This window comes from Myxocyprinus asiaticus, chromosome 38 (assembly GCF_019703515.2).
Source record: "Myxocyprinus asiaticus isolate MX2 ecotype Aquarium Trade chromosome 38, UBuf_Myxa_2, whole genome shotgun sequence".
Classification (NCBI taxonomy): Eukaryota; Metazoa; Chordata; class Actinopteri; order Cypriniformes; family Catostomidae; genus Myxocyprinus; species Myxocyprinus asiaticus.
Window position 1 is genome coordinate 4,956,713 of NC_059381.1, and position 24,820 is coordinate 4,981,532.

Sequence of the window (24,820 nt, forward strand, 5' to 3'; positions counted from 1 at the left end):
AAAGTATAGCAAATAAATAAGGTACATATTGTTTTGTTTTTCCAAAAATGCAAAAAGGTTTCTTTTAGGGTTATGAATTAGGTTTCTTTATAGTCATTATAATCAGCAGCATTTGTGGCATAATAATGCTGATATCACAAATTACCACAAAAAGCAAAAATGGAGGTTACATTGAGGCATTTATAATGAAAGTGAATGGGGCAAATTTTTGGAGGGTGTAAAGGCAGAAATGTGAAGCTTATAATTTTATAAAAAAGTACTTACATTAATTCTTCTGTTAAAACTCATGTATTATTTTAGATGTAAAGTTGTACAAATAATGCTTTGAGCGAATGAGAGAGAGAGAGAGAGAGAGAGATCAGCTGATAAGCCGCATGCTCACCTGATTGCTGGAACTGCTTTTCATCTTCTGCCGCATCAAAGGCTCATTTCGCTCGTGGCGCTGAGAATGAAGCGATCCGCTGCACCTGTACATCACCATTAAAGCCTTTTCTACCCACTTCAAACCATTGCAATGAAAAAGAGTAAACCGATTGCGCTGGACCGGCGTGATATTCATTCCCTGCTGGATCTGATCGGTGGGTACGGTGCTGTGGTCGCCGCGGGGATCATTGCCATGCTGTCGGTGTTCGCGGCGTTCTTCATTTACCGATCCGTTAGAGGTCAGCGCCGGAAGGATGGCGAGAATAACGGGAAGGAAACGGCAGCAGCAACGGAAGAAGGGAGTTTGGCTCGGAAGAGGAGGAAAGAGATAGATAATCAACCTACCGAGGCAACAGGTAAAAACAGGACGATTGTTAAACCGTTTTCAGAGGGTGATAAGAGTATTAACGTAATATCTATGCACTCATGTGTGATGTTTCATGGTCTTTCTCAATAATGATGTAAGCGCTGTTTTTAGCAAGCGTATTTACAGCCAGTATAGACTCATTCAGGTGTGTTACTTAGGGTTACCATCCGTCCCGTATTTAACGATGAAATTATGCGTCCTGCATCGAATCAATAAGGGACGCGATTTGTCCCGTATTTAAGCTGGTCAGATGGTGTCACGGTGAAATCGTTCCAGATAGCTAATTTTACATTGATATAAGTTGGAAATTTTGCCTTCGGTGGGTAAGGGACCGTCTGAAAAGTCCACACATTGTGCTAAAACTGTGTAAAGGTTCAATAAGATGTACAAAATTACACGGATCAAACAATGTATGAATACAATCACAAAGTCATAAAGACAATAAGTACACTGAAGAAAGAAAATTATACATAAGATAAAGAATATAAATAATGGAAGAAAATATATAGGCTAGGTCTATATATATATATATATATATATATATATATATATACACACACACACACACACACACACACTATATTGCCAAAAGTATTCGCTCATCTGCCTTTAGACGCATATGAACTTAAGTGACATCCCATTCTTAATCCATAGGGTTTAATATGACGTCGGCCCACCCTTTGCAGCTATAACAGCTTCAACTCTTCTGGGAAGGCTTTCCACAAGGTTTAGGAGTGTGTTTATGGGAATTTTTGACCATTCTTCCAGAAGCACATTTGTGAGGTCAGACACTGATGTTGGATGAGAAGGCCTGGCTCGCAGTCTTCGCTCTAATTCATCCCAAAGGTGCTCTATCGGGTTGAGGTCAGGACTCTGTGCAGGCCAGTCAAGTTCTTCCACACCAAACTCGCTCATCCATGTCTTTATGGACCTTGCTTTGTGCACTGGTGCGCAGTCATGTTGGAACAGAAAGGGGCCATCCCCAAACTGTTCCCACAAAGTTGGGAGCATGGAATTGTCCAAAATCTCTTGGTATGCTGAAGCATTCAGAGTTCCTTTCACTGGAACTAAGGGGCCAAGCCCAGCTCCTGAAAAACAACCCCACACCATAATCCCCCCTCCACCAAACTTCACAGTTGGCACAATGCAGTCAGACAAGTACCGTTCTCCTGGCAACCGCCAAACCCAGACTCGTCCATCAGATTGCCAGATGGAGAAGCGTGATTCGTCACTCCAGAGAACGCGTCTCCACTGCTCTAGAGTCCAGTGGCGGCGTGCTTTACACCACTGCATCTGACGCTTTGCATTGCACTTGGTGATGTATGGCTTGGATGCAGCTGCTCGGCCATGGAAACCCATTCCATGAAGCTCTCTACGCACTGTTCTTGAGCTAATCTGAAGGCCACATGAACTTTGGAGGTCTGTAGTGATTGACTGCAGAAAGTTGGCGACCTCTGCGCACTATGCGCCTCAGCATCCGCTGACCCCGCTCTGTCATTTTACGTGGCCTACCACTTCGTGGCCGAGTTGCTGTCATTCCCAATCGCTTCCACTTTGTTATAATACCACTGACAGTTGACTGTGGAATATTTAGTAGCGAGGAAATTTCACGACTGGACTTGTTGCACAGGTGGCATCCTATCACAGTACCACGCTGGAATTCACTGAGCTCCTGGGAGCAGCCCATTCTTTCACAAATGTTTGTAGAAGCAGTCTGCATGCCTAGGTGCTTCATTTTATACACCTGTGACCATGGAAGTGATTGGAACACCTGAATTCAATTATTTGGATGGGTGAGCGAATACTTTTGGCAATATAGTGTGTGTATGTGTGTGTGTGTGTGTGTGTATGTGTGTATATATATATATATATATAAAAATAAGATGTTTTTTTAATATAAGTCATGGATCAGTAAAGTTCTCATTTTAGCATATAAAAAAGGTGTACAGTTTTTATTATTAATAATAATTCAACGCATTTATTGCTTAAACTGTAGAGGATGTGGTAAGGGGCTGTGATTTGTTTATTTTTATTGAACCACAGTTAGATTTTTCTGCTGCTTTGAAATGTCATTTGATTGTAACCTTGACCAACCATTTTGGAGATTAAGGTCTTTCCTCATTCAGATAGATAGGAGCTGTACTTGCATGCGTAAGTATCCATAGAAAATAGCTGCTCTGTTTCATTTCCCAAGATGGCCGCCGAGAGGACTGTCTTGAAAGGAACTTTCGTTACTAAAGTATCATTTCCTCATGCCATCCCAGGTGTGTTTGACTTTCTTTCTTCTGCAGAACACAAAGATTTTTAGAAGAATATCTCAGCTCTGTAGGTCCATACAATGCAAGTGAATGGTGATCAGAACTCCAAAAGCTGCAAAAAGCAGATAAAGTCAGTAAAAACATAATCCACCAGACTCCAGTGGTTTAATCCATGCCTTCTGAATCGATCCAGTTGGTTTTGGGTGAGAACAGACCAAAATATAACTCATTTTTGACTGTACATCTTGACAACAGTCTCCTCGGCGATCATGTTTTCAAGCTCGATTACACTTTCTATGTGCATGTTTCAAGCACTAGCAAGCGTAATCGAGCTTGAAATCATGATCATACCTAGAAACTACAATGACAAGATGTACAATGAAAAAAGGAGTTAAATTTTGGTCAGTTCTCACCCAAAACCAACTGGATTGCTTCAGAAGTCATGGATTAAACCACTGGAGTTGTATGGATTACTTTTATGCTACCTTTATCTCCTTTTTGGAGCTTTTGGTGTTCTGGTCACCATTCACTTGTATTGTGTGGACCTACAGAGCTGAGATATTCTTCTAAAAATCTTCGTTTGTGTTCTGCATAAGAAAGTCATACACATCTGTGATGGTATGAGTAAATGAGAGAATTTTTATTTTTAGGTGAACTATCCCTTTAAGGTCTTTATTGTCGATACCAATACCTTTTTAAATGTGTTTTTTGTTATAAGTGAATTGTTTGTATAAAATGGGAAATTAAGTATTCTTTTTTTTTTTTTTTTCAAGCCATAAATTTTCCAATTGTAGGCCTAAACAGAAAATTATTAGATGAATTTGAGACTGAATTGTTAGACTGATTTGTTTTTCATTTATTTACCACAATTACAGAAATGTTTACAACTTTTTGCTAAAATTATTCTTTATTTTTTTCACTTTGATGCTTACAATATGCATACATTTATTTTAAATAAATAGTGAAATCGCTTACTAGTAAAAAAATAACCAACAATTTTAGAATCTATATTTTTATGCGAGGATCAGTATTCTTGTAAAAACAGCATTATCGGAAGTATCGATAATTTAAGACCCGTACACACATGCAGCGACTTTATCGTTTGATGTCGCTAGTCTCTGTACTGTGATGTTGTTAATGGGCGTTCCTACTGCTGTCGCTCTAACGATATTGGTGGACTGCACGTCTGGCCATATTTCTTGTAATATGATCACAGATTAGGCATTTTGCTAGTGAAACTAACATTTTATTCTAATTTAATAAGGAATCAGTTTTCTTGTCACTAAAAATGCACATTCTGCAGGGGAGCCTGTTTTTATATGAACTGCAGCAGCACTCAATGCATCATAACTTTAAGATGAACGATCTATCAGTGTAGCTGGGATTGGTTTCAGCACTACCCGCGACTCTACATAGGACAAGCGGCAATAGAAGATGGATGGATGGATGGATCTATCAATGTACGAATCAAACCAATTCAGACTGCTGACAATTTCTTTTCCATTTTTTATTATATCCATGTATGTGGTTACAGACGAATCGTATAGAACAGCGAAATCGTTAACAAACTTGTCTTGCCTGCACTCCACTCCATTATCTCGAAGGAGAAGAATGATGTGAGCTCCACTGATACCGTCTTCACACCTATTGGTTGTCACTCCCCAAGTTGTTTCTCATTTGCATAAAGTTAAACTTTTCTCAACTTTGTCCTGTCATTCGCCATGCCCACATCTAGTCGCCAGAGGTCGCTGTAGCTTGTGTTGCCGGAAGTCGACAGCCCTCATTGAAAATGAATGAGATCTAGTCGCCTTGTCGATGGAAGTCCGGGGCTTTAGGATTGGTTTGCCCATCCCTAATTAGAACCTTGGCTATGTTTAGATTAGCATACTTTACTCTTAATATTTCTGCAATGTGTACACTGTACTTCCGTCAAAAATAGTAGTACGCTTTTCTGAACACAGCGCCTGTTTTGATGTGCTATTTATTAATATTAATGTTATAGTAATGTGATACTGTTTTTGTTTGGGGAAATTAAGATTAAGTTTTAAAATCATCCATTGAATTACTTTATTCACCATTAAAACTAATCAAGCATTTGCATCTGCCTACTTGGGTGAATTATGTCACTGGAGAGTCCGTTCTGATTTGGAATATAATTCCATAGAATCAAAGTCTGAAACCTAAACTTATTTTGGTTGCCATGGCAAAAACTAGGTATTTATTTTGGAAATGCAAATCTAGTTGATTAGTTATTAAGTTTGGTAAGTTGATTCATTTGAACTCAGAGCCTTGAAGTCGTAAGCACGTGACTTCTGATCCAAGTTTTTGAAGTCACCTGTGTTGCTTTGACTTTACAAATGGTTGACATGCTGCTCAGTTACAGCTGATTTTTGGTTGATTTATTAATGGATGAATAAACACTGGGTTCAGGTCCCTCAGCAGATAACCTATTTTAGCTGCAGGTCATGTTTACATAAATGATTTTGGACTTAAACAGTTTCACTCATGAACTTCTCATGAACTTACCATTTTTATGACATCATGGATATATTTCACTTACAAAAAAGTACTGTGATGGCACCACAGTACCACGATAGTATCAGATTGCCATACCAAGGCATTTTGATACATACCATGGTACTGAATTATACAATATTCATGTACCACGGTATTTACATGGTACTCCAATGTTCTTAAAAGGATACCAATGGTATTAAATTGGTTTTCTGTCCAAAACAACATGGTAAAACCATGGTACTTTTTGTTAGTGTCAGAACAGGGACAATGAAACAATTAAAAGACAATTAAAAATTTGACAAGAAAGGTAGATAGATGGATATAAAGGAAGATGTTCTTTGCTAAAAGAATATCCTTTCTGAAATAAATGTATCATTTAAAGTGAATGTTACTCTGCTAATGCATTTTTGCTCTCTTGTAGGTGAGCATCAGGAGGGAAAACCGAAAAAGGATTGCAGTGAATCCAGAGGTGATATAGACCTCTCAGTCACCAACAACATACTCCTTCCTACTGAGAAAGACCTGAATGAAGCCACTCTCAAGGACCTGGAAGAAATAACAGATGAGCTCCTAACGGAATTGGAACCAGATTTGGGAGACAAAACAGATTCTGATCTGGATCAATGCATGGAAATGGATCCTGACGATAACACTGAATGTGAGGATCATTTTCAACACAAGGATGACGATGAAGGATGTGAGGAAGATGCCTGTAAGCTTTTGGCTGATGTGAGTGTACAGTCCACCCAGTGTGAGGCCAGTGAGTCTGTTGAGGAGTATCTGAGAGATCTGGACGAGTCTGAGACCGGGCCGAGTGGAGATACAGATGAGCCATCTGAAACTGAAAGTGCTCAGGAGATCATTGATCAGAGACATCAAGATGTCCCTACTTGTAAACCTCAGGAAGATTTGCTAGATCATGCCTTCACTAATCAAAGCAATTCTACTCGAGACCAAGTCATGGATCAATCCAAGCATAGTAAGATCCAATTTGAAGAGGACAACAAAACGGTGTCAATGGTGGGGGAAGTGGAAAATGCATACAAAAAGCTTGAAGATCATCATGATTGCCATTTTCCACACAAAAATGACTTTGATTGCTGTTGCAGTGATAAGCAGACAGATACGGCAGACAAAATGAAGAACCAGCCATGGTTTTACAGTGGAAGCTACTCCAAAGATGCAATGAAAAATCACTACCAAGACCACAGAAACAGGGTTGACTACCACAATGAGCCCTTGCACCAAAACTTCCTGGGTTTCCACACTGGTAATACCTTCATCGATGGATCTTCCACACAGGCCTGCCTCTCAAGCGAGTCCAGTGAGAAGAAAGCGGATAAGAAATGTGCGTCAATGGCAAAAAAACAGGAAAAGAATGAGATTAGTATCATGGATGCCATAATGGACAATAACGAGTGGCTAAATGTAGGCGGGCCAGAGTTGCGAGATCTTCCTTGGCTAACACCAGCTGCAACTTGTTCCCCGTCATCTGTTGACGAAAAACGCACACAAAGTGAAAACAGTGAGTTTGAAACGATTGTCACACTGGGGCAAGTAAACACTAGTTTAATCAAAGAAGAAGATGAAGACTTGGCATATAAAAGAGTAGCAACTGTTCCGCCTTTGCCACAACCGGTTAACGTCACCTTCAGGATTCACTATATCACCTACTCTCCAAGCCAGCTGGTCGCTGTTACTGGGAGTCTGCAGGAGTTGGGGGCCTGGGAGAGCTTTGTTCCGCTCAACAGAGCCAAGGATGGGTTCTGGTCCAACACTATCACCCTCCCCATGGAGAGCCAACTGGAGTGGAAGTTTGTCCTGGTAGAGGATGGAAAGATCTGCCGCTGGGAGGAGTGTGGAAACCGCTCTCTTGTTTTAGCAAGTCAAGATGAAGAGGTCTATCTTGATAAGTGCTGGGCATGTACTTGATCTCAGAGGAGACTGTCTCCTTTCAACTCTATACAGCAATAATAATCCATAGTGCATTACTTGGATCCAATATGTAAGGTAATCATATACAATTGTAATATTATTGGATATTAATGAATTGTTCTGATAAAGCATGAGGCTGTGGAACTGTTACTATAGTAATACGATTATACGATTACTAATATGCATTTTTTTTTTTTTTTTTTTTTTTACTTTAATAAACAATGTGCTTATGGGTTGATTGTCCGTCATTGAGACTATAACCCTGTTACAGCAACATACCAAAATGTTGAAAGTCGACAAAAAAGTCTTTGGATATTCCATTATTCAACAAAATTTCAGAAATGTCCCTGGCTCAAAATATATTTTTTTGTCAGGAGCATCTTTAGTTGATACATACCAAATGTTGTGCTAATTAAACGGCTTGCAGATTAAAAAAAATATATAAAAAAATCAAAGTGGGAGAAATTGTTTCTTGTGACAATGAAAATACATGCGAGCATTTCATTTGGGACCATATGGTTCCAGAGTTGTTGATGTAAATGTGCTATTTATAGCGCTACCTAGTAACGGATGGATATGTGTGAGCACCTGAGTAGTCCGGGGGGATTTGGGACCATCAAACCAAGTTTGGGATCTCTATGATTTACAGTGTCTGACACCCAGACACTTTTAGGGCAGAAAAATAGAAAATTAGTACATGTACAGTTTCAGCACCTTTGGAGTTTGGACACCTAATGATGCATTTCAGAGCTTAGAAGTACATTTCAGAAATACAAATACTAGATATACTGTAGGTATTGCACTAACTGAAGCTGAAGGGCCACTTGTGTCACTTATTCACTCAAAAAATATTTTTGCATATTTTTAAAATGTATGCATTTAAATAATAATAAAAAATCTATCCAATTGAAATGTGTAATGATTAACAAAATTAAATTAAACTTTTTTTTTTATTTGATGAAATATTACTCATTTCAATTTGATGGAATTTTATGAAATTGAAATTATTTTGTGTTCTTAATAATTTGACATTATTTGAAAAAATAAAAGCACATTTCTAATTTCAACATTTTGTACTTTTTTTTTTTTATTTTTATTTTTTTTTTTTTTGGATGAGAAAAACTAGCTTTTTGTCACGTGGCCCATATTTGATTTCTGACCATTGAAAATGAGTCAAATGTAACCATTTTCAGATGGAGCCACATTTGGAGTTCCATATTTCTGGGATCTAAATATATAGCGTTTTAAAAATGAAGATATAAAATGGAAAGTTTGTTCTAAACAAGAGTCTGAAAGCATATTAAGATATCTTTAATATTTCTGGAATTATAGACACAACAAAAAAGTGCCTTTTTTTCAATATTTTGACTCATACCATTGGCATAAAATGCAACAAGGGCTGCTGAAGTCAACTGATTTTAGTAATAGACCTTCCTATCGCTGTGTAAAAATAAAATCATGACACTAACACCTTTCTTTGGTTATTTTTCCCCCTGTAGTTTTGCTACAAAATCAGATGAAAATTTTAATTTCGACCCCCCCCCCCCCCTCTACAAATTAATGGATTGTTCAGTAAATATTGATCCATGGTATTTAATATTTTGGCTTTCATCATCATTATGGTTATCTTTCACCAATAAAAAAATATATATCGAAACAAAATTTTGAGCCAGGGACCTCTTGTTGAGTTTAAGGGATGACCCACTTGTCTTTTATGTGTAAAGGAAAATTCGGTAACACTTTTCAATAGGTTTATATTCGTTAACATTAGTTAATGCATTATGTATCATGAACTAACAACAAATACTAATGTTAATGAACACAACCTTAATGTAAAGTGTTACAGTGCCAAATCCTTCTTCCAGAGATAAAGTATAAAAATATATCTCCAATCTCAGAATGCTTTGTGTTAGCTACAATGTTGCAGTAATCACATTGATGAGGATCATTTATGTTAAACTTTTTCTAATTATGTAATTGTGACACAATCCTTGTATGATATCAGGTTGTTTCTATATTCTTATCATTAGGTCAGAAACATACTCTAATGCAAATATGCCAGTGGATTGCATGTGTGCAGTCCCATTGTACATATTGCATTATGAATTCTGGTTTGGAACACCACAACACATGAAATCGAGCTTGCATCGCTAGAAGCGTTTGGGTGCATGTATTTGTGTGGAGTATTTTTCACAGTGGTGAAAGCTTTGAGAACTGCATTTCAGATTTTTTTTTGTTTCTTTGCCAGTTTGGCATTCCACTCTGATGGGTCAGTAAGTTAAATGCTGACATAAAGTCAGCTTATACTCTTCCTAAATCCCAGCCTTGAATGTCCAAATACTGTCATTCTCCTAATCATGAGCTCTGCAGCTGCAGTTTGGCCTTGAAATGACTGCCAAGTTCTGCCTGTTAGCGTCCTCTGGGAGCAGTTCAGGTGATGAACATGGTGAGAAGTCGGATGTTGTAATCTGCAGATCTTTTAATTTTATTACATCATTCAATTCTGCTAAAATGACATCAGCAGCTGCTAGTGTCTTAGTTTTGTTATTATTGCCAACTGCATCTAGCATACCCTAATTTAGTCCTTACATAGATTCTGCTTTTTAGGTTTATGAAATATCTCAGTAGCAAAACTACGCATCATAATATAATATGATAAAACGTTTTATTTTTTTCCCACAATGTCTGCCTTAACAGAATGAATGATCTTTGCTGCTCACACTTTGGACTAAATGTTTTCTTTTTCTTTTGACTGTACCTGTTCATGTTTTTTGTTTGATTTTTCAGTCAAAATTCAGGTGTAATACTGTTTTTGACCTTTAAATGTATGTTTAACTGTCAATCAGTAAATGTCACAGAATATTATTTAATTCAATAAAATCAATTGCAATATTAACAATAAATTGCTCCTGTCATATGCCACCAAATGCACCTCACTGGATTATACATTTCCATGCCATGGGCACTGACACACCCCTGGCCCATACAGACACTGGCTTTTGGACCTGATGCTAATAACAACTTGGATGGTCCTATTCCTCTTTGGCCCGGATAACACAATGGCTGTGTTTTTCAAAAACTTTTTGGAATGTGGACTCTACAGACCAAAAAACACAGTTCCACTTTTCTGCTTTCCATCTAAAATGAGACCGAGCCCAGAGAAATCGGCAGCGCTTCTGGACAGTGTTGATGTATGGCTTCTGCTTTGCATAGTAAAATCTTAACTTGCATCTGTAGATGCAGCAGCGACTGGTGTTGACTAACAAAGGTTTACTAAAGTTATCCCAAGCCCACGTTCATGATATCCATTACAGATGAATGATGATTTTTAAGACAGTGATGCCTGAGGGATCAGAGATCATGCGCATTCAGAAGTGGTTTTCGTCTTGCCCTTTACGCACCGAGATTTGACCAGATTCCTTGAATCTTTTAACTATATTGTGCACTGTAGAGGGTGAAATGCCCCAAATCCTTTCAATTTGTCTTTGGGGAACATTGTTCTCAAAGTGCTGGATTATTTGCTGAAGCATCTGTTGGCAAATTGACAAGTCTCGAATGATCCTTGCTCTTGAAGGACTAGGCTGTTTTTGGAAGCTCCTGATATACTATGACACGACTGCCTCACCTGCTTAACATCTCTTGTTTTACATCGTCTTATTTCAACTTGTCAAATTGTTATTAGTCTTAAATTGCCCCTGTCTCAACTTTTTTGGAGCATGTTGCAATCATCTGATTTGAAATAACTATACATTTAAAAATAAATAAAAACTTAACTGGGTAAAACATCATACAATGTGTAGTTGTAGTGCTTTCAATATAGCAAAGGGTGAATATAATTTACAAATCACTCATTTTTGTTTTTATTGGCATTTTTTATACTGTCCCAACTTTTTTGGAATTGGGGTTGTACATTACTTGGGTTACACATATTTCTAAAATAATATTTATGTATAATATATTAAAAATATTAATAATGTTCATATGTACATCTGTTGTTATTTCTTTGACAGCTGAAGGGCGTGTGACAATGAACGAGGAGGAAATATAGACATTATTTAAAGGTGCTGTAAGCAATTTTAGCTTTCACATGACTGAGCCACTGAATTAGCCACGTCCCCTCATTACAAAACTCTGCCCTCCAAAGATAATTTTGAGACCAAAACCGAGCAGCATTGCTTGTTCCTGTGGCTGTCAAATTCAACAGTGGCACAATAGCGCCCTCAACTGACAAACATTATGAATCATAGCCTCAATGACACGCTTCAGATACAACACTATGAGAACGAGCAAAATGATCGACAGGTGGAAAGTGGACAGCGGACACATTTTTGTTTGCTTTTTACAAAGTCTTCAGCTGTCACAGAGACCGTAGAGATATCTCAGGACACTTAATTCATTGATATTTTGAAGGGAGTAGGAACATCCTTTTTTTTTGTTTGCATACTTTTCCAATAAAAAAATCGCTTACAGTACCTTTAACACTCGTTGAGCGGAAAAACAACAATAACTTTAATTTGTAATGGAAATACTTTTTCGCTGAAGTAATCAGAGAAGTAATCTGATTACAGTTTTTAGAAAAGGTGAGTAATATACCCAACACTGGCAATCCTGACGATAAAATGGGTGGGGGAAAAAACGGGTCTTGAAATCTTGCTTGACTGAGGTTATCAGAAGGTTCCATAACCACACATGCCACAGATTTAGGATGGTTTAGCACAATATGTGGACTTTTTAGACAGTCCCTTACCCACCAGTGAATTTCAAAGTTAAATTAATGATCTTGAAAGATTTCGCGGTGATGCCATTGGACCAGCTTAACTATTGGGCAAATCATATCCTGTACTGATTTGATGCGGGATGCATAATTTCATCTTTAAATAGGAGACGATCCCATATTTTAAGTGGACCGGTGGCAACCCTATCGTCAGCACGTGCTCCTGCCATTGACTATTCTAAAAGAATATCACAAAGCAGTCGTAGTGCGCATGTGTCGAACACGTTCGTAATAGGTAATTCGGTCAAAATAGTATAGCCGGGCCTTGAGCTGAATTATAATATTTATTTATACTTGTTCAAATTATTTTATATTAAATTTTCTTTATTTGAGGCCCTTTCTCCGTTCATACTGACATATTTGATTTATTTGCTTAATTAATCAGCACATCATGTAATTAATTTGATTTAAAATTTACAGCCCTAGTACTGTATACAGTATATACTAGTTCCTTGTCTCACACTGCATGAGCCAGGGCTTCATCCACAACCTCTTTTTCCTTTTCTTCTTTAAAAATTACACGCAAAGACACAAAGTTTGTTGGTGTTTGTTAGGGCAGAGTAAATGTATGACAGTCTGATAGTAGCAGCAGCTAACTGAGCTTTTATGTGTTCAGCGCCCGCCTACTGAAATAACATGGTTAAAGTGCCATTAAGCGCTATAGAGATGCATGTGCACAGTTACCGCAGCAACCACACCATTAAAAAGGCCGTTCTGGACTAGTAACATCTGTAACTTGGGGATTATCAAAGGAACTTGTGGTCTTTTGACTTGGGCCAGTAAGTAACCACCCAGAACACCCTACCACTTCATAGCAACACACAAAAAACACTTATAACACTTTAGCAACCACATAGCTATGCCTTGGCAGCCACAAACAAACCTCTAATATTGTGGCAACAACTTCTGTATGGGCAAGCACCACATGCATTTTCTTCAGATAATCTAAAAATCTAGTTTTTAACTATGTTCTGACATTTATAATGGGATCCTTGAGGGATCCACCCCCAGATCATCACCGATCCTCCACCAAATTTCACAGTGGGTGCGAGACACTGTGGCTTCAAGGCCTCTCCAGGTCTCCGTCTAACCATTAGACGACCAGGTGGAGGATCGGTGATGATCTGGGGATGCATCAACAAGGCTGGAATCGGGCAGATTCATCTTTGTGAAGGAAGCATGAATCAAGCCACGTACAAGTTTATCCTGGAAGAAAACTCACTTCCTTCTGCTCTGACAATGTTCCCCAACACTGAGGATTGTTTTTTACAGAAGGACAATGCTCCATGCCACACAGCCAGATCAATCAAGGCGTGGATGGAGGACCACCGGATCCAGACCCTGTCATGACCAGCCCAAACTCCAGACTTGAACCCCATTGAAAACCTCTGGAATGTGATCAAGAGGAAGATGGATGGCCAAAAGCCATCAAACAAAGCCGAGCTGCTTGAATTTTTGCGCCAGGAGTGGCATAATGTCACCCAACAGCGATGTGAAAGACTGGTAGAGAGCATGCCAAGACGCATGAAAGCTGTGATTGAATATCAGGGATATTTCACCAAATATAGATTTCTGAACTCTTCCTAAGTTAAAACATTAGTATTGTGTTGTTTAAAAATGAATATGAACTTGTTTTCTTTGCATTATTCGAGGTCTAAAAACAACAAATCAACCCTATGAACGTGCCTGAAGTTGAACAAACACCCATATGTGTATGTCATGTACATGTTACATATATGAAAGGAGCCTTTTTTGTAGTATTTTGAAATACAGTATCTGTTGCATATCACACAAAAAATATTTTAACCTATTTTTAAGATTTATTGATTTCAATTTCATAACAAAATACCTTCAAATTTAATTGTGTACTTTTTAACTAAATTAAATTAAAAACTTTAAATATGTATAGATTTTTTGATTAAAGGATGCTCATTTTGATGGAATTTTGTTATTAAATTTATATGTGTAAATCATAAAATAATTTTTTGGGAGTGTACAAGCCATCTATCAGATTTTAGTATGAGGGTTAACTGCATAATGCAATGCAGAATGTCAAAAACATCTTCACTCTTGGAAGTCTATGCTACACTAAGTATCTATGCTAACTCATCTCCAAAGAATCTTGATAAATGTACAAGACAGACATAAAAAGGGGGTCATCTCTGAATATCTCAGGCCTCCTCAGAGAGAACAGACTCATGACTGCAGTCTAAAACAGGTTTAGCTCTCACTGGCCCAGTTTATCCCTGCTGAAGAAAACAGCTAAAACCACCTGACTGAAAAAAAAAACACAGCTTGAACCTTGAATCTCAGTTGGTTGTAATGGGCCACCAAATTGGTTTCCACTGGTCACAGTGGTCTGTTTTGATGGTTTGGCATGGCTGAGAGACCAGCAAAATCAGGGAGACCAGCTAAACCATCCTGTCCTCCCAAAAAACGCAATGGCATTGCCATCATGAAGGTGTCCGAAAACATGGTATTACTGTGTTTTTCCATGGTATATTTTTATGGTAATACCACGGTATAGTGTATATAGTGTTATGTTAGAGAGAAAGAGAGTTTTTAAAGCTTCAGTTTTTAATAGATTTCTCATTTACAACCTTCAGCCTTCTCTATATTCTCCTGGGAGCTTTTATGACCAACAAAATTTACAGCACATTGACACTAGAGGAGGACCTTAGTGCTGGATACTCTGATTTGTTACAGCCAGGGGGGTTTAATGTATCATATGACAAGGGTTGACATTTTAGATCCATGTGACAATCCAAGTTCTATTGCAGGGCTTGACCTTTGACCTCCCATCCACCTCTCTTGCATAAGGCATGATCTTTACCTTGAGCAAGAGTTGATTCATGTACTGTTTTTGAGCATGTAGACGTATTTGGATCTATCATATCATGGGTCTGATGGTAGTGTAGGGGTTAACAATCTGGCCTTGTAACCCAAAAGTCCTCAGTTCTAACCCTGTAAACGTATGATTCATGAACTGGAGTTTTGCTCAGTTACCCAATCACCATTATGCCCTTGAGATCCAGGCGAACTCAACCTGCAGTAAATGAACTGGGTATAGTTGTTGATAAAAGTAATAGTTAAAACAAAAATGAACATTCAAACACCTTCATTTCATTCCAAAATCTGAATAAAACACAACATAAATCGCTATATACAGGAGATCTTTCCCTCAGAAAGCGCTCAAATCTCATTTGCATTCACATACATTTAAATATGGTGCATCAAGATGCGTTGTGACATGCTTGATCTCACCATCTGGGTTTCCATCCACATATTTTTTTGCAAAGTTTGCATACAAAACTGCAGGATGGAAAGACCAAGATGCAAATAATAAATCTCCAAAATGCACATAAAAATGTATACACTCGCTTGAAGTAGAGACAAACGAATATATTCCTATTTAATTAAGTCAAGTGAATACATAATTGGCTCATTGAACATCATCAATATCATCACTATTATTACCTCCCAAAACTGTTGGTGCAGCGTGGTTGCAGCGTGAAGCATTTATCCATGTTTCCATTGATCATGGTATAAATAATCCCCCCATCCCCCCATCCCCTGGAATCTACGCCCCTGGTCTCCTCCTCTGTGTCACTGTGTGTCATTAACACTGTGTGTATGAACCCATTATGACCAGGAACATTTGCCATTACACGGTTGTTAAAGTGAAGCTGGAGCGTTTTGTGTTCGCTATTAAAGTTTATATTTGTTCGTATATATTTTCACGGGAGTTTGGTGTGAACCTCTGGTAACAGCGCGCAGATCAGAGTGCTTGAAAAGTGCTTCACTGTGCTCTTCCAGACAGGCGCTGCTCTGGTTTACATCCGCAGTGCGGCTCAGTGATGCACAGAGTTCAACTGAATGACACACATTTGCATTTGTTGGTGACATTTATATATTCGCTTAAAATTGACTTTATTTGGGCTTTAAAATGTGATTGGAATTTAAAGAGCACAATAATCCTGGTTATCTCAAATAGAGCAAATAACCACGATGAGATGGCATTTGTTCTCACATGTTGCAACCAATCTAGTTACAAGTTTGAATATGCAGAAGCACGAATGAGAGCTACTGCATTCTACCAAACATCTCCTTTTGTGTTCCACAGAAGAAAGGTCATACAAGTTTGGAAAGACATAATAACGACAGAATGCCTGCATTCATGAATCTGTCACAAGGTTTTTCTGTACCAAACCAATTTCATTTTCATCCATAATTACAAGACCTTCATTCTCAGTGTCCCAATTACACACACACAACTATGTTTTTATATCATTGTGGGGACTCTCCATAGACTTCCATGCATTTTATGGATTTTATACAGATCTAACGATAATTTCTATCTCCTAACCCTAACCCTAACCCTCACAGAAACCTTTTTGCATTTTTACATTTTCAAAAAAACATTGTTTAGTATGTTTAATAAGCTATTTCCCTCATGGGGACCTCTGGCTGGGCCATTTGGTCCCCACAATGTAGTATAAACATGTACACACACTCCAAAATAGATGTGCTTGCATATAGACACTCACACACTCAAGCATTACTGACTTTAATGGAAAATTCACTGCTCTTGAGACTATTAATAAAACATACCCCTCTCTCTCTCATACTGCCTCATGAATGCTGTTGCCCTTAAGCTAGCAGTGCTATAAAAGGATAAAGCGCATATGAGAGTCCAGACCACAGAAATAGCCTCTCAGGAAAACAAGTGCAAACTCACAGCACTGATGGCCTTTTGTGTGCTAGTGTCATTTTCACACCTGCTCCATCCTGATTACTCAGTTAGCAGTAGATTAAACTGTAAAATCCTGTGCTTTAATATTTTTATTGTGTTAACCAGACTTCTGTTTTCACCTACAGTCACCGCTTTGATTTACAATGCAGAAAGTCCATGCAATGTTTTACACTAATTATGTTTTGATACTGTATTGAATTATTAATAGTGGGAGCATGTCCTATCTTGTCTTGTTAAATGTAAACAGGACTTTTTATGTATGCAAGGCCCAGAAGTAATTTTAAAGGAATATTACGGGTTCAATACAAGTAAAGCTCAATCGACAGCATTTGTGGCATAATTTTAATTACCACAAAAATTCATTTTGACTCGTCCCTCCTTTTCTTTAAAAAAAAAAAAAAAAAAAAAAAATGCAAACATTTGGGTTCCAGTGCGGTACTTACAATGGAAGTGAATGGGGGCCAAACCATAAATGTTAAAATACTTACTGTTTCAGAAGTATAGCCACAAGATGTAAACAATATGCATGTTAACATGATTTCAGTGTGATAAAATCGCTGACTAATCTTACATCCAATTTTACAACTTCATTGCCATGATGACATAACGCCTTAATCCAAAAATTGTCCTACTGTTAAATTGTTTACTTCCATTGTAAGTGACTCACTACAACCTAAATTTTTGCTTCTTTTTTTAAATAAAAGGAGGGATGAGTCAAAACGAGTTTTTGTGGTAATCGACATTACGCCACAAATGCTGTCGATTGAGCTTAACTTGTATTGAACCCGGAATATTCCTTTAATTGTTTTATTGACTTAACTCTCTGATCTGTATATTATGAGTGCAAGTGTTTGTGTTTACTATGACACTGCAAGAAGACACTCTCTCTGTGATAGACCTTCACAAGAAACATTGACACTATTTTATTGGCAAACTCTCAGGATGCAAGCACTGTGCATGTGTGTGTGTTACGCAAATACAAGAATAACATGTGCTCTGCTGTAGCACCACTGTTTATTATTTCCACTCATAACCAGTTTAATCAAAATAAACATCAAACCTAATTTAATTCAACACTTTAAACATTTAGAGTTATTAATTCTATTAAAAGTAAACACTAAAAGACCACCCAGACATTTAGAGATCTGTTCAGATTTTGAAAATTGTGTGTGTGTGAGTTTGCAAACATGTTTTTAAGAATAGACCTGAAACTATGATGTCCTGATATATGTATAACAGTTAGTTCTGTAATAATTAAGTCTTCAGAGCTGGCAACTTGAATAGGTTTGTGTTTTATATTTTTGTGTTTTAGCGCCCCCTTATGGTCCAATTATGTAACACCCATTGCATTGTTTTCCTTATTTGCTCCTTTTAAGATTAAGTTCTCCATGTTCAGTCATGATGTCTGGAAGAATGTTTGTATTTCGGGCCTGAGAACTTCAGCATCTATTCAGTGTACACGTATTGACCCTTGTTAGAATACTTATGGACAGTGCAAAAAGAATGCTTTGTTTAAAGATGTGTTACTCTTGCATAATGGATTAATACAAATCCTAAAGAAAAATAAAAAAATTAGATTGTTTCTACGAGGAAACAGAATTCAGCTTTTTGCTTTACTCAAACTCTCACAAATTGGAATTATGTGAAAATTTAACATGCCTTTAGGCTGTTTACTCTCAAAACACTCTCACTGCCATTGGACCTCCTTGTGTAATGACAAAAGAGACCCACATCCTGAGAGGTGATGGAGAGAAAAGATGGGGAGAGAGAAAGAGATGGAGAAATAGAGCAAACAGCCACCCAAAACCCCCTAGCAATCACTTAGCAACCACCTAGAACACCAAACAAGTGCATAAAAATGCAGTAACAACCACTCAGGACACCTTATCAACTAGAAAGCAATGCATTACATTTATACATTTGGCAGACGCTTTTATCCAAAGTGACTTAAAGTGCACTTATTACAGGGACAATCCCCCCCAGAGCTACCTGGTATTAAGTGCCTTGCTCAAGGACACAATTGTGGCTATGGGGATCCAACCAGCAACCTACTACTTACTGCTGTGCTTTAGCCCACTACACCATCACTACTACACATAACACCCTGATGTGTTGTTCATGGGTAAGTAAAATGTAAAAAAAAAAAAAAAAAGGGTGACATAAAGACATAGACATAAAAAAGGGTGGTGGACAAGTTTGTCCAAGATGAAAAAATATTTTTTAAATCTAGTTTAAAACTCATGTATCAAGTTCATAGAAATTTAATATTTTTTTCCATGTTGGTTTCATAAACAAAAAAAGTATTTTTTATTTTTTTGTGTATATATATATATATATATATATATATATATATATATATATATATATATATAAAACCATGTTCATCATAGTAGAGGTGTATTCAATTAATTATCTTGTGAGAACTGCATTTTAATATATTATTGTAATAACGTAAAAGATCCAAAAAAAACGAGTGTCACATCATTGACCAGTAAATTAAATGTATAATTTTGCCATGCTATTATGAACAGTATTCATATATTATGCTGGCAAGCATTCAGCATGACATCACTGGTCCTGTGTGCTGCAGTTCTGTTGCCATGACTTCCACCCGTCTGGTACAAATGCATAGGGCTCAGACATGCATTAAATGGAAATGCCCCAATTATACACACAGGAAGACTCCACTCTTAGAAAAGCTCCTCATTATAATTGTATTACATAGTATGCCACGAGCCGGACCCCTCCCTAACTTATACCATTACAGACACTTTGGGGTTTTATTCTTATTTAAGCTACATATGAGAAAAAGTTATCATCGGCATTTCACGCATTGTTCTTGAAACTATGTTCTTCCTGGGGGGACTTTATCTTGAAAACAGCTTGGTAATGTTTTTGTTGCTGTTTGATCTTTTTTTCCTCTCTCAGTCAGTCCCATATCAGGAAATGACCTCATAGCAGTGATGTCATCAGTAAACATGTTCAGATGTGTCTTAAGGCTGCTGAGCACAGCGGCCACACCTGTTGTACTACACCGCAGGTGTGCTATTGTAATGATGAAAGGTAACTTTGGAGGGTTTTTTTAGGTGTTTGTTGAGACTCGTCCAACTCAATTATCATAAAAGGGGTACAGGAACATATTTTACAGAGAAACCAAACCAACTCCGAGGAAAATGCATTCATGCTTATTGGTTTTGAAGTAAACTTTGTTTTTCAATGAGAGGGAGAAAAAAACAACAACATTATTTCCCCAATAATAGTTCACCCAAAAATGAAAATCAGTCACCGATCAGCCACCATTCGCTTTCATTATATGAAAACAAGATGGAATGAAAGTGAACGGTGACTGAGACTAACATTCTGCCTCCTTTTGTGTTCCACAGAAAAAAAATAAAGTTATTATACAGGTCTGGAACAACACGAGGGTGAGCAAATAATGACAGGTTTTTCATTTTTTGGTGAATTATCCCTTTAACTAATCATACATTTCAACCATTCTCACTTCAGACTGTGCTTCAATATGGTTAAAGAGGCCAAAATCAAGTATAGGGTTAACTTGTCCTGTGGAAGTGTTATTTCATTTAAGGGAGGGCAAATTCTTCCTAAATCAGGAAGAAACAGGTAAAAACATGTTAAGGTGATGATTAAAATGTAATCTGGAATTGCCGAAAGGTAACATAATGGCACATTTTAACCCACATCTTCTACTGAATAAAATGGAGTAGCCCACCAAAATGAAAATCGTATTCAATTTGAATAAAGACAAAGTTAAATAAGTTATAAGTGACATATATCTTCAACTTTTAAACCACATTTTAACCCTTGTGCGCCCTTCTGGACATTTTTGTCTTTTTAATTTTTGTTTTTTCGATCATTTTGGCTGTGTTAATGCCAACGGCATAAATTTAGCCAAAGGTGTGTATTTTTGGGGGAAATTTTGATATTTCAACCTCAGTTCCTATAATACATCTATAATACACTGTGTACACAAAATAGTTACACTCAGGACCTTCAGGACAGAAATGTCCCCATTGAAATCCATTAAAACTGCAATATTTGATCGCAGTGCCATTAAAGCATAAACATTTAATTCTATGATATTATGCTTTCATTACAGAGCCCTGGCTTCAAAATATACATTTTTAATATCTTCCACCAGATGGTGCCATTTTTCTAATTTTTAGCCTGTGGAGCAAATACATGCTTTTTTCCTATTTTCTGTTTGCTGTATTATAGAGCACTGCAGGCCAATTGAATAAATGATGCAGCTAAAATTGTGTGGGTGTGTTGGTATGGATGTCACAGTGTGTTTTGTGTGTGTAAAAAAACAACAGTGGCATTATATAAACAAACTGGCATTTAAAGGGTTCAAATCCTGAAAATTAATGAATATTTGGCAGTTATGATCAGGACTGATGTTTTGACACGGACACATTTGTCCTCTAAGGACCTCTGAGTAACTTTTTTTTATTGATGCACATGGGTTAAATGTCCAGCTGTTTTTGCTTTAACAAGTTCTCTCCCAAAAAAAAAAACAAAAAAAAAACAACATCGGCACAAGCCAGACACCTGTTTTATATTTTCAGTGTGGATCATCAGCCAACTTTAAACAACTCAAGAAGGTGGGCGAATAACCTTTGAGTTTAGGCCTTTTTCATGGTGGAAATTAATGTATTTATTGTATTTATGAATTCATTAGCGATTTGTTTGGCCAGCTTCCGCCAGCAGACTAAACTTGACCCCCTCAGTCCCTTCAACAAACACGCCCTCTGCCAAAGAAACCCCGCCCTCCGAAGACATGTCAGCCAACCCGATGCCAGCAAACCTAAACGTCCAAAATGATTGACTGGCAGAGAGCGTTTCTGATTGGCTTAAAAGAGCGCGGGCCGCTCTCCTGACAATTTATTCGCTGTTTACAAAGCCTAAGGCAGGTGTAATAGCAAATCTGTCAGGGAAAATTGACATTTTATGTGTGTTATTCAATAAAAACGCTAACAGCACTTGTGTCACGGAGACGAGAAATGTGTAACCTAAATAGCCGGGTTAATTTGAGGCGAGAAAACACAATATCCACTCCTTTGAGCTGCGGATAAGGACTGATTCAGTCAAATCTATTCAGTCGGCTCTTTGAGTGGTCACACTGTATTTTGATACACCCTAAACGCCACAGAAGGCAGAATGAGTGTATAATAAAACAATACGCTTCACTTCAAGCTTTGAACTGGAGTTGACCAACCTTGCTATGTGCCAGCTGTGTATGTTTGTGTGTGTGGTTTTTCCCTGCTTGATTTGGGAGGACCGGGAGCCTGTCAAGGTGGTGATTTGACTACATTATGTCAGCCAGTTTCGGTCATTTCGCTTATGTTGTACGTAGTTCGGAAGCTGAGGTAGAGCGGGTTGAAGGAACCGCGCATGCGCATTGGGTCTCCATTCCAATGAACTGTGAAGTTGTTGGGGTCGGTGGGGAGACCACAAGACTCCCTCATCCGGAGAGTTTCAGCTCATCAACGAGAAAAGAAAACTTAAGTAGCGGGTTCTATCCATGCTGAACACCAAGACAGCTGAATCAAATGGGTTCGGAAACTCGCACAGGAGTTTAAAAGTTTATTTAGGCTACTTTTTGACAGGACACTGAGTGGAATCCGCGGGCGCGAGCTCGTTCTTTCAGCGAACGCAGTGAAATGTATCAAATTCTATTGTGATGTAAAAATGAAGTCGGAAGCGGGTGCGTGCTGACAAACGGGGTCTAAAACAGTGAGACCATATCCCGGAAAAGTGGTACACTAAATCAGATTTGCCTGCTTATTTGCAAATGTAAATTTCTAAAGTTGAAAAGTTTGTGGTGTCGTTATTTCATCTGTCTGTGTGGCAGGTAGGATGTTCGGAAAGGTGCTTGGAAAAGGAAACGGATTTTTCCTTTAAGCTGCGAAAGCTCGAAATGAAATAATGCGAGGAGATGATCAATCACACCGCTGATATTTTGTTGAAGAAACGGGGGGAACATCCAGGACATCCTTGGCCGTGTTCCTCTAAGTTTTATTTTATTTTTTTTACTTTTTATTTTTTTTATTTTTTGGGGGGTGGGGGTTGACTGACGCTCTTTTCCCACATCCCAACTATGGATAATAGTATTCCGGGCAGCAGCAGTGCCGTGATCCAGAAGGGAAAGTTCGCATTCGTCGAGGCTCAGTTGCAGGGTGGAGCGCCTTGGGGTTTCACGCTCAAAGGTGGACTTGAACACGACGAGCCGTTAATCATATCGAAGGTAAAGAGATCACCTTTCCGACCTGTCATCTCTGCCACCTGCACTTAACCTGAATATAACAGCCCATAGTTACTCTATACGCCACTGAGAAACATAAGGAGAGTGTCATATTTGTATGCCTGAAGGGGAAAGAAAAATTATGTATGAAAGATTCCTGAGAAAGTGATGGAAGTGTTTGGACACTTTAAAGGAACATTCAGGGTTCAACAGCATTTGTGGCATAGTGTTGAGTACCACAAAAAATAATTTCGACTCGTCCCTTCTTTTCTTTAAAAAAAGCTAAAATCGAGGTTACAGTGAGGCACTTACAATGGAAGTAATGGGGCCAATTTTTACAGGGTTTAAAGGCAGAAATGTGAAGCTTATCATTTTATAAAAGCACTTATTTTAATCATTCTGTTAAAACTTGTGTATTATTTCAGCTGTAAATTGTTTAATCCAACATTTTTATGGTCGTTTTAGGGTTTATGGCATTACATCATGGCAACAGTTGTAAAATTGGATATAACTTTACACAGAATAGGTTAGTAAGTTATTTTATCACACTAAAAATCACGTTAACACACATATTGTTTACGTCTTGTGGCTATACTTTTGAAACAGTATTTACCGATTGGCCCCATTGACTTCCATTGTAAGTGTCTCACTGGAACCCAGATTTTTCTTTTTTTTTTTTTTTAAAGAAAAGGAGGTGCAAGTGGAAATAATTTTTTAACATTATACCACAAATGCTCTCGATTGAGCTTAACTTGTTTTGAACCCGGAATATTCCTTTAAGCCACATTTAAAATGCGTGAATGCGATTACTTTAGAAAGCAAATGATTAAACCAAGTGGCATTTATTTTAAAGATGGCACAAGCTTACTTTTCATGCAAACAATGTCACTGTACTAAAACAAAAGATATACTGTTCAAAATGTAGACAGTGTATTATACAAAGTATTTGTCAAACGTAAGTGGAACATCATAAAGCACATTCTTTAAAATAAATCTTCCGGGTTCAATATAAGTTGTTCAGTCGACAGCATTTGTGGCATAATGTTGATTACCACAAAAATAATTTCGACTTGTCGCTCTTTCAAAAAAAATAAAAAAGAGAAAGAAAAAGGTTCCAGTGAGGCACTTACAATGGAAGTCAATGGGGCCAATCGGTAAACGTTAAAAACTATTTCAAAAGTATAGCCACAAGACATAAACAATATGCGTATTAACATGATTTTAGTTTGATAAATTGCTTACAAATTTTTTCTGTGTAAAGTTATATCCAATTTTACAACTTTGTTGCCATGATGACATAACTCTGTAAACCCTAACAATGTAAAAACGATAATTTAAACAACTTTACAGCTCAAATACTAATAAAGTTTTAACAGAAGAATTAATGTAAGTGCTTTTATAAAATTATAAGCTTCACATTTCAGCATTTAAACCCTCCAAAAATTGGCCCCATTCACTTCCATTCCAAATTATTTTTGGTGGTAATCAACATTATTATGCCACAAATGCTGTTGGTTGAGCTCAATTTTGT

At 37.6% G+C, this 24,820-nt stretch overlaps 2 protein-coding genes across 3 annotated transcripts in view; both read left to right on the forward strand.

The window, feature by feature from the left end:
* The first annotated feature begins 387 nt into the window (after nucleotides 1-387).
* On the forward strand, nucleotides 388-11,415 carry stbd1 (starch binding domain 1). 2 transcript variants are annotated; one of them, XM_051677176.1, is made up of 2 exons: nucleotides 388-779; nucleotides 5,987-11,415. In XM_051677176.1, exons 1-2 carry the CDS (start codon nucleotides 515-517, stop codon nucleotides 7,495-7,497), a joined length of 1,776 nt encoding a protein of 591 aa, XP_051533136.1. In that variant the 5' UTR covers nucleotides 388-514; the 3' UTR covers nucleotides 7,498-11,415. The 2 variants fall into 2 exon arrangements, with proteins under 2 accessions (XP_051533136.1, XP_051533137.1); XM_051677177.1 differs by lacking the exon at nucleotides 388-779 and adding an exon at nucleotides 2,460-2,583.
* An 11,051-nt stretch (nucleotides 11,416-22,466) lies between these two features.
* The window catches only part of shroom3 (shroom family member 3), a 90,696-nt gene continuing 88,342 nt past the window's right edge, over nucleotides 22,467-24,820 (forward strand). The window contains exon 1 of the mRNA XM_051677170.1: nucleotides 22,467-23,292. Within this exon, the coding sequence (XP_051533130.1) occupies nucleotides 23,146-23,292 (147 nt within the window). The 5' untranslated portion in view covers nucleotides 22,467-23,145. The remainder of the gene's footprint in view (nucleotides 23,293-24,820) is intronic.

Excerpts from the sequence above, each read along its gene's own strand:
- stbd1 (XM_051677176.1), top strand. The coding sequence starts at position 515 with ATGAAAAAGAGTAAACCGATTGCGCTGGACCGGCGTGATATTCATTCC. Across the intron at positions 780-5,986 it reads TCAACCTACCGAGGCAACAG|GTGAGCATCAGGAGGGAAAA; the intron begins GTAAAAACAGGA and ends GCTCTCTTGTAG.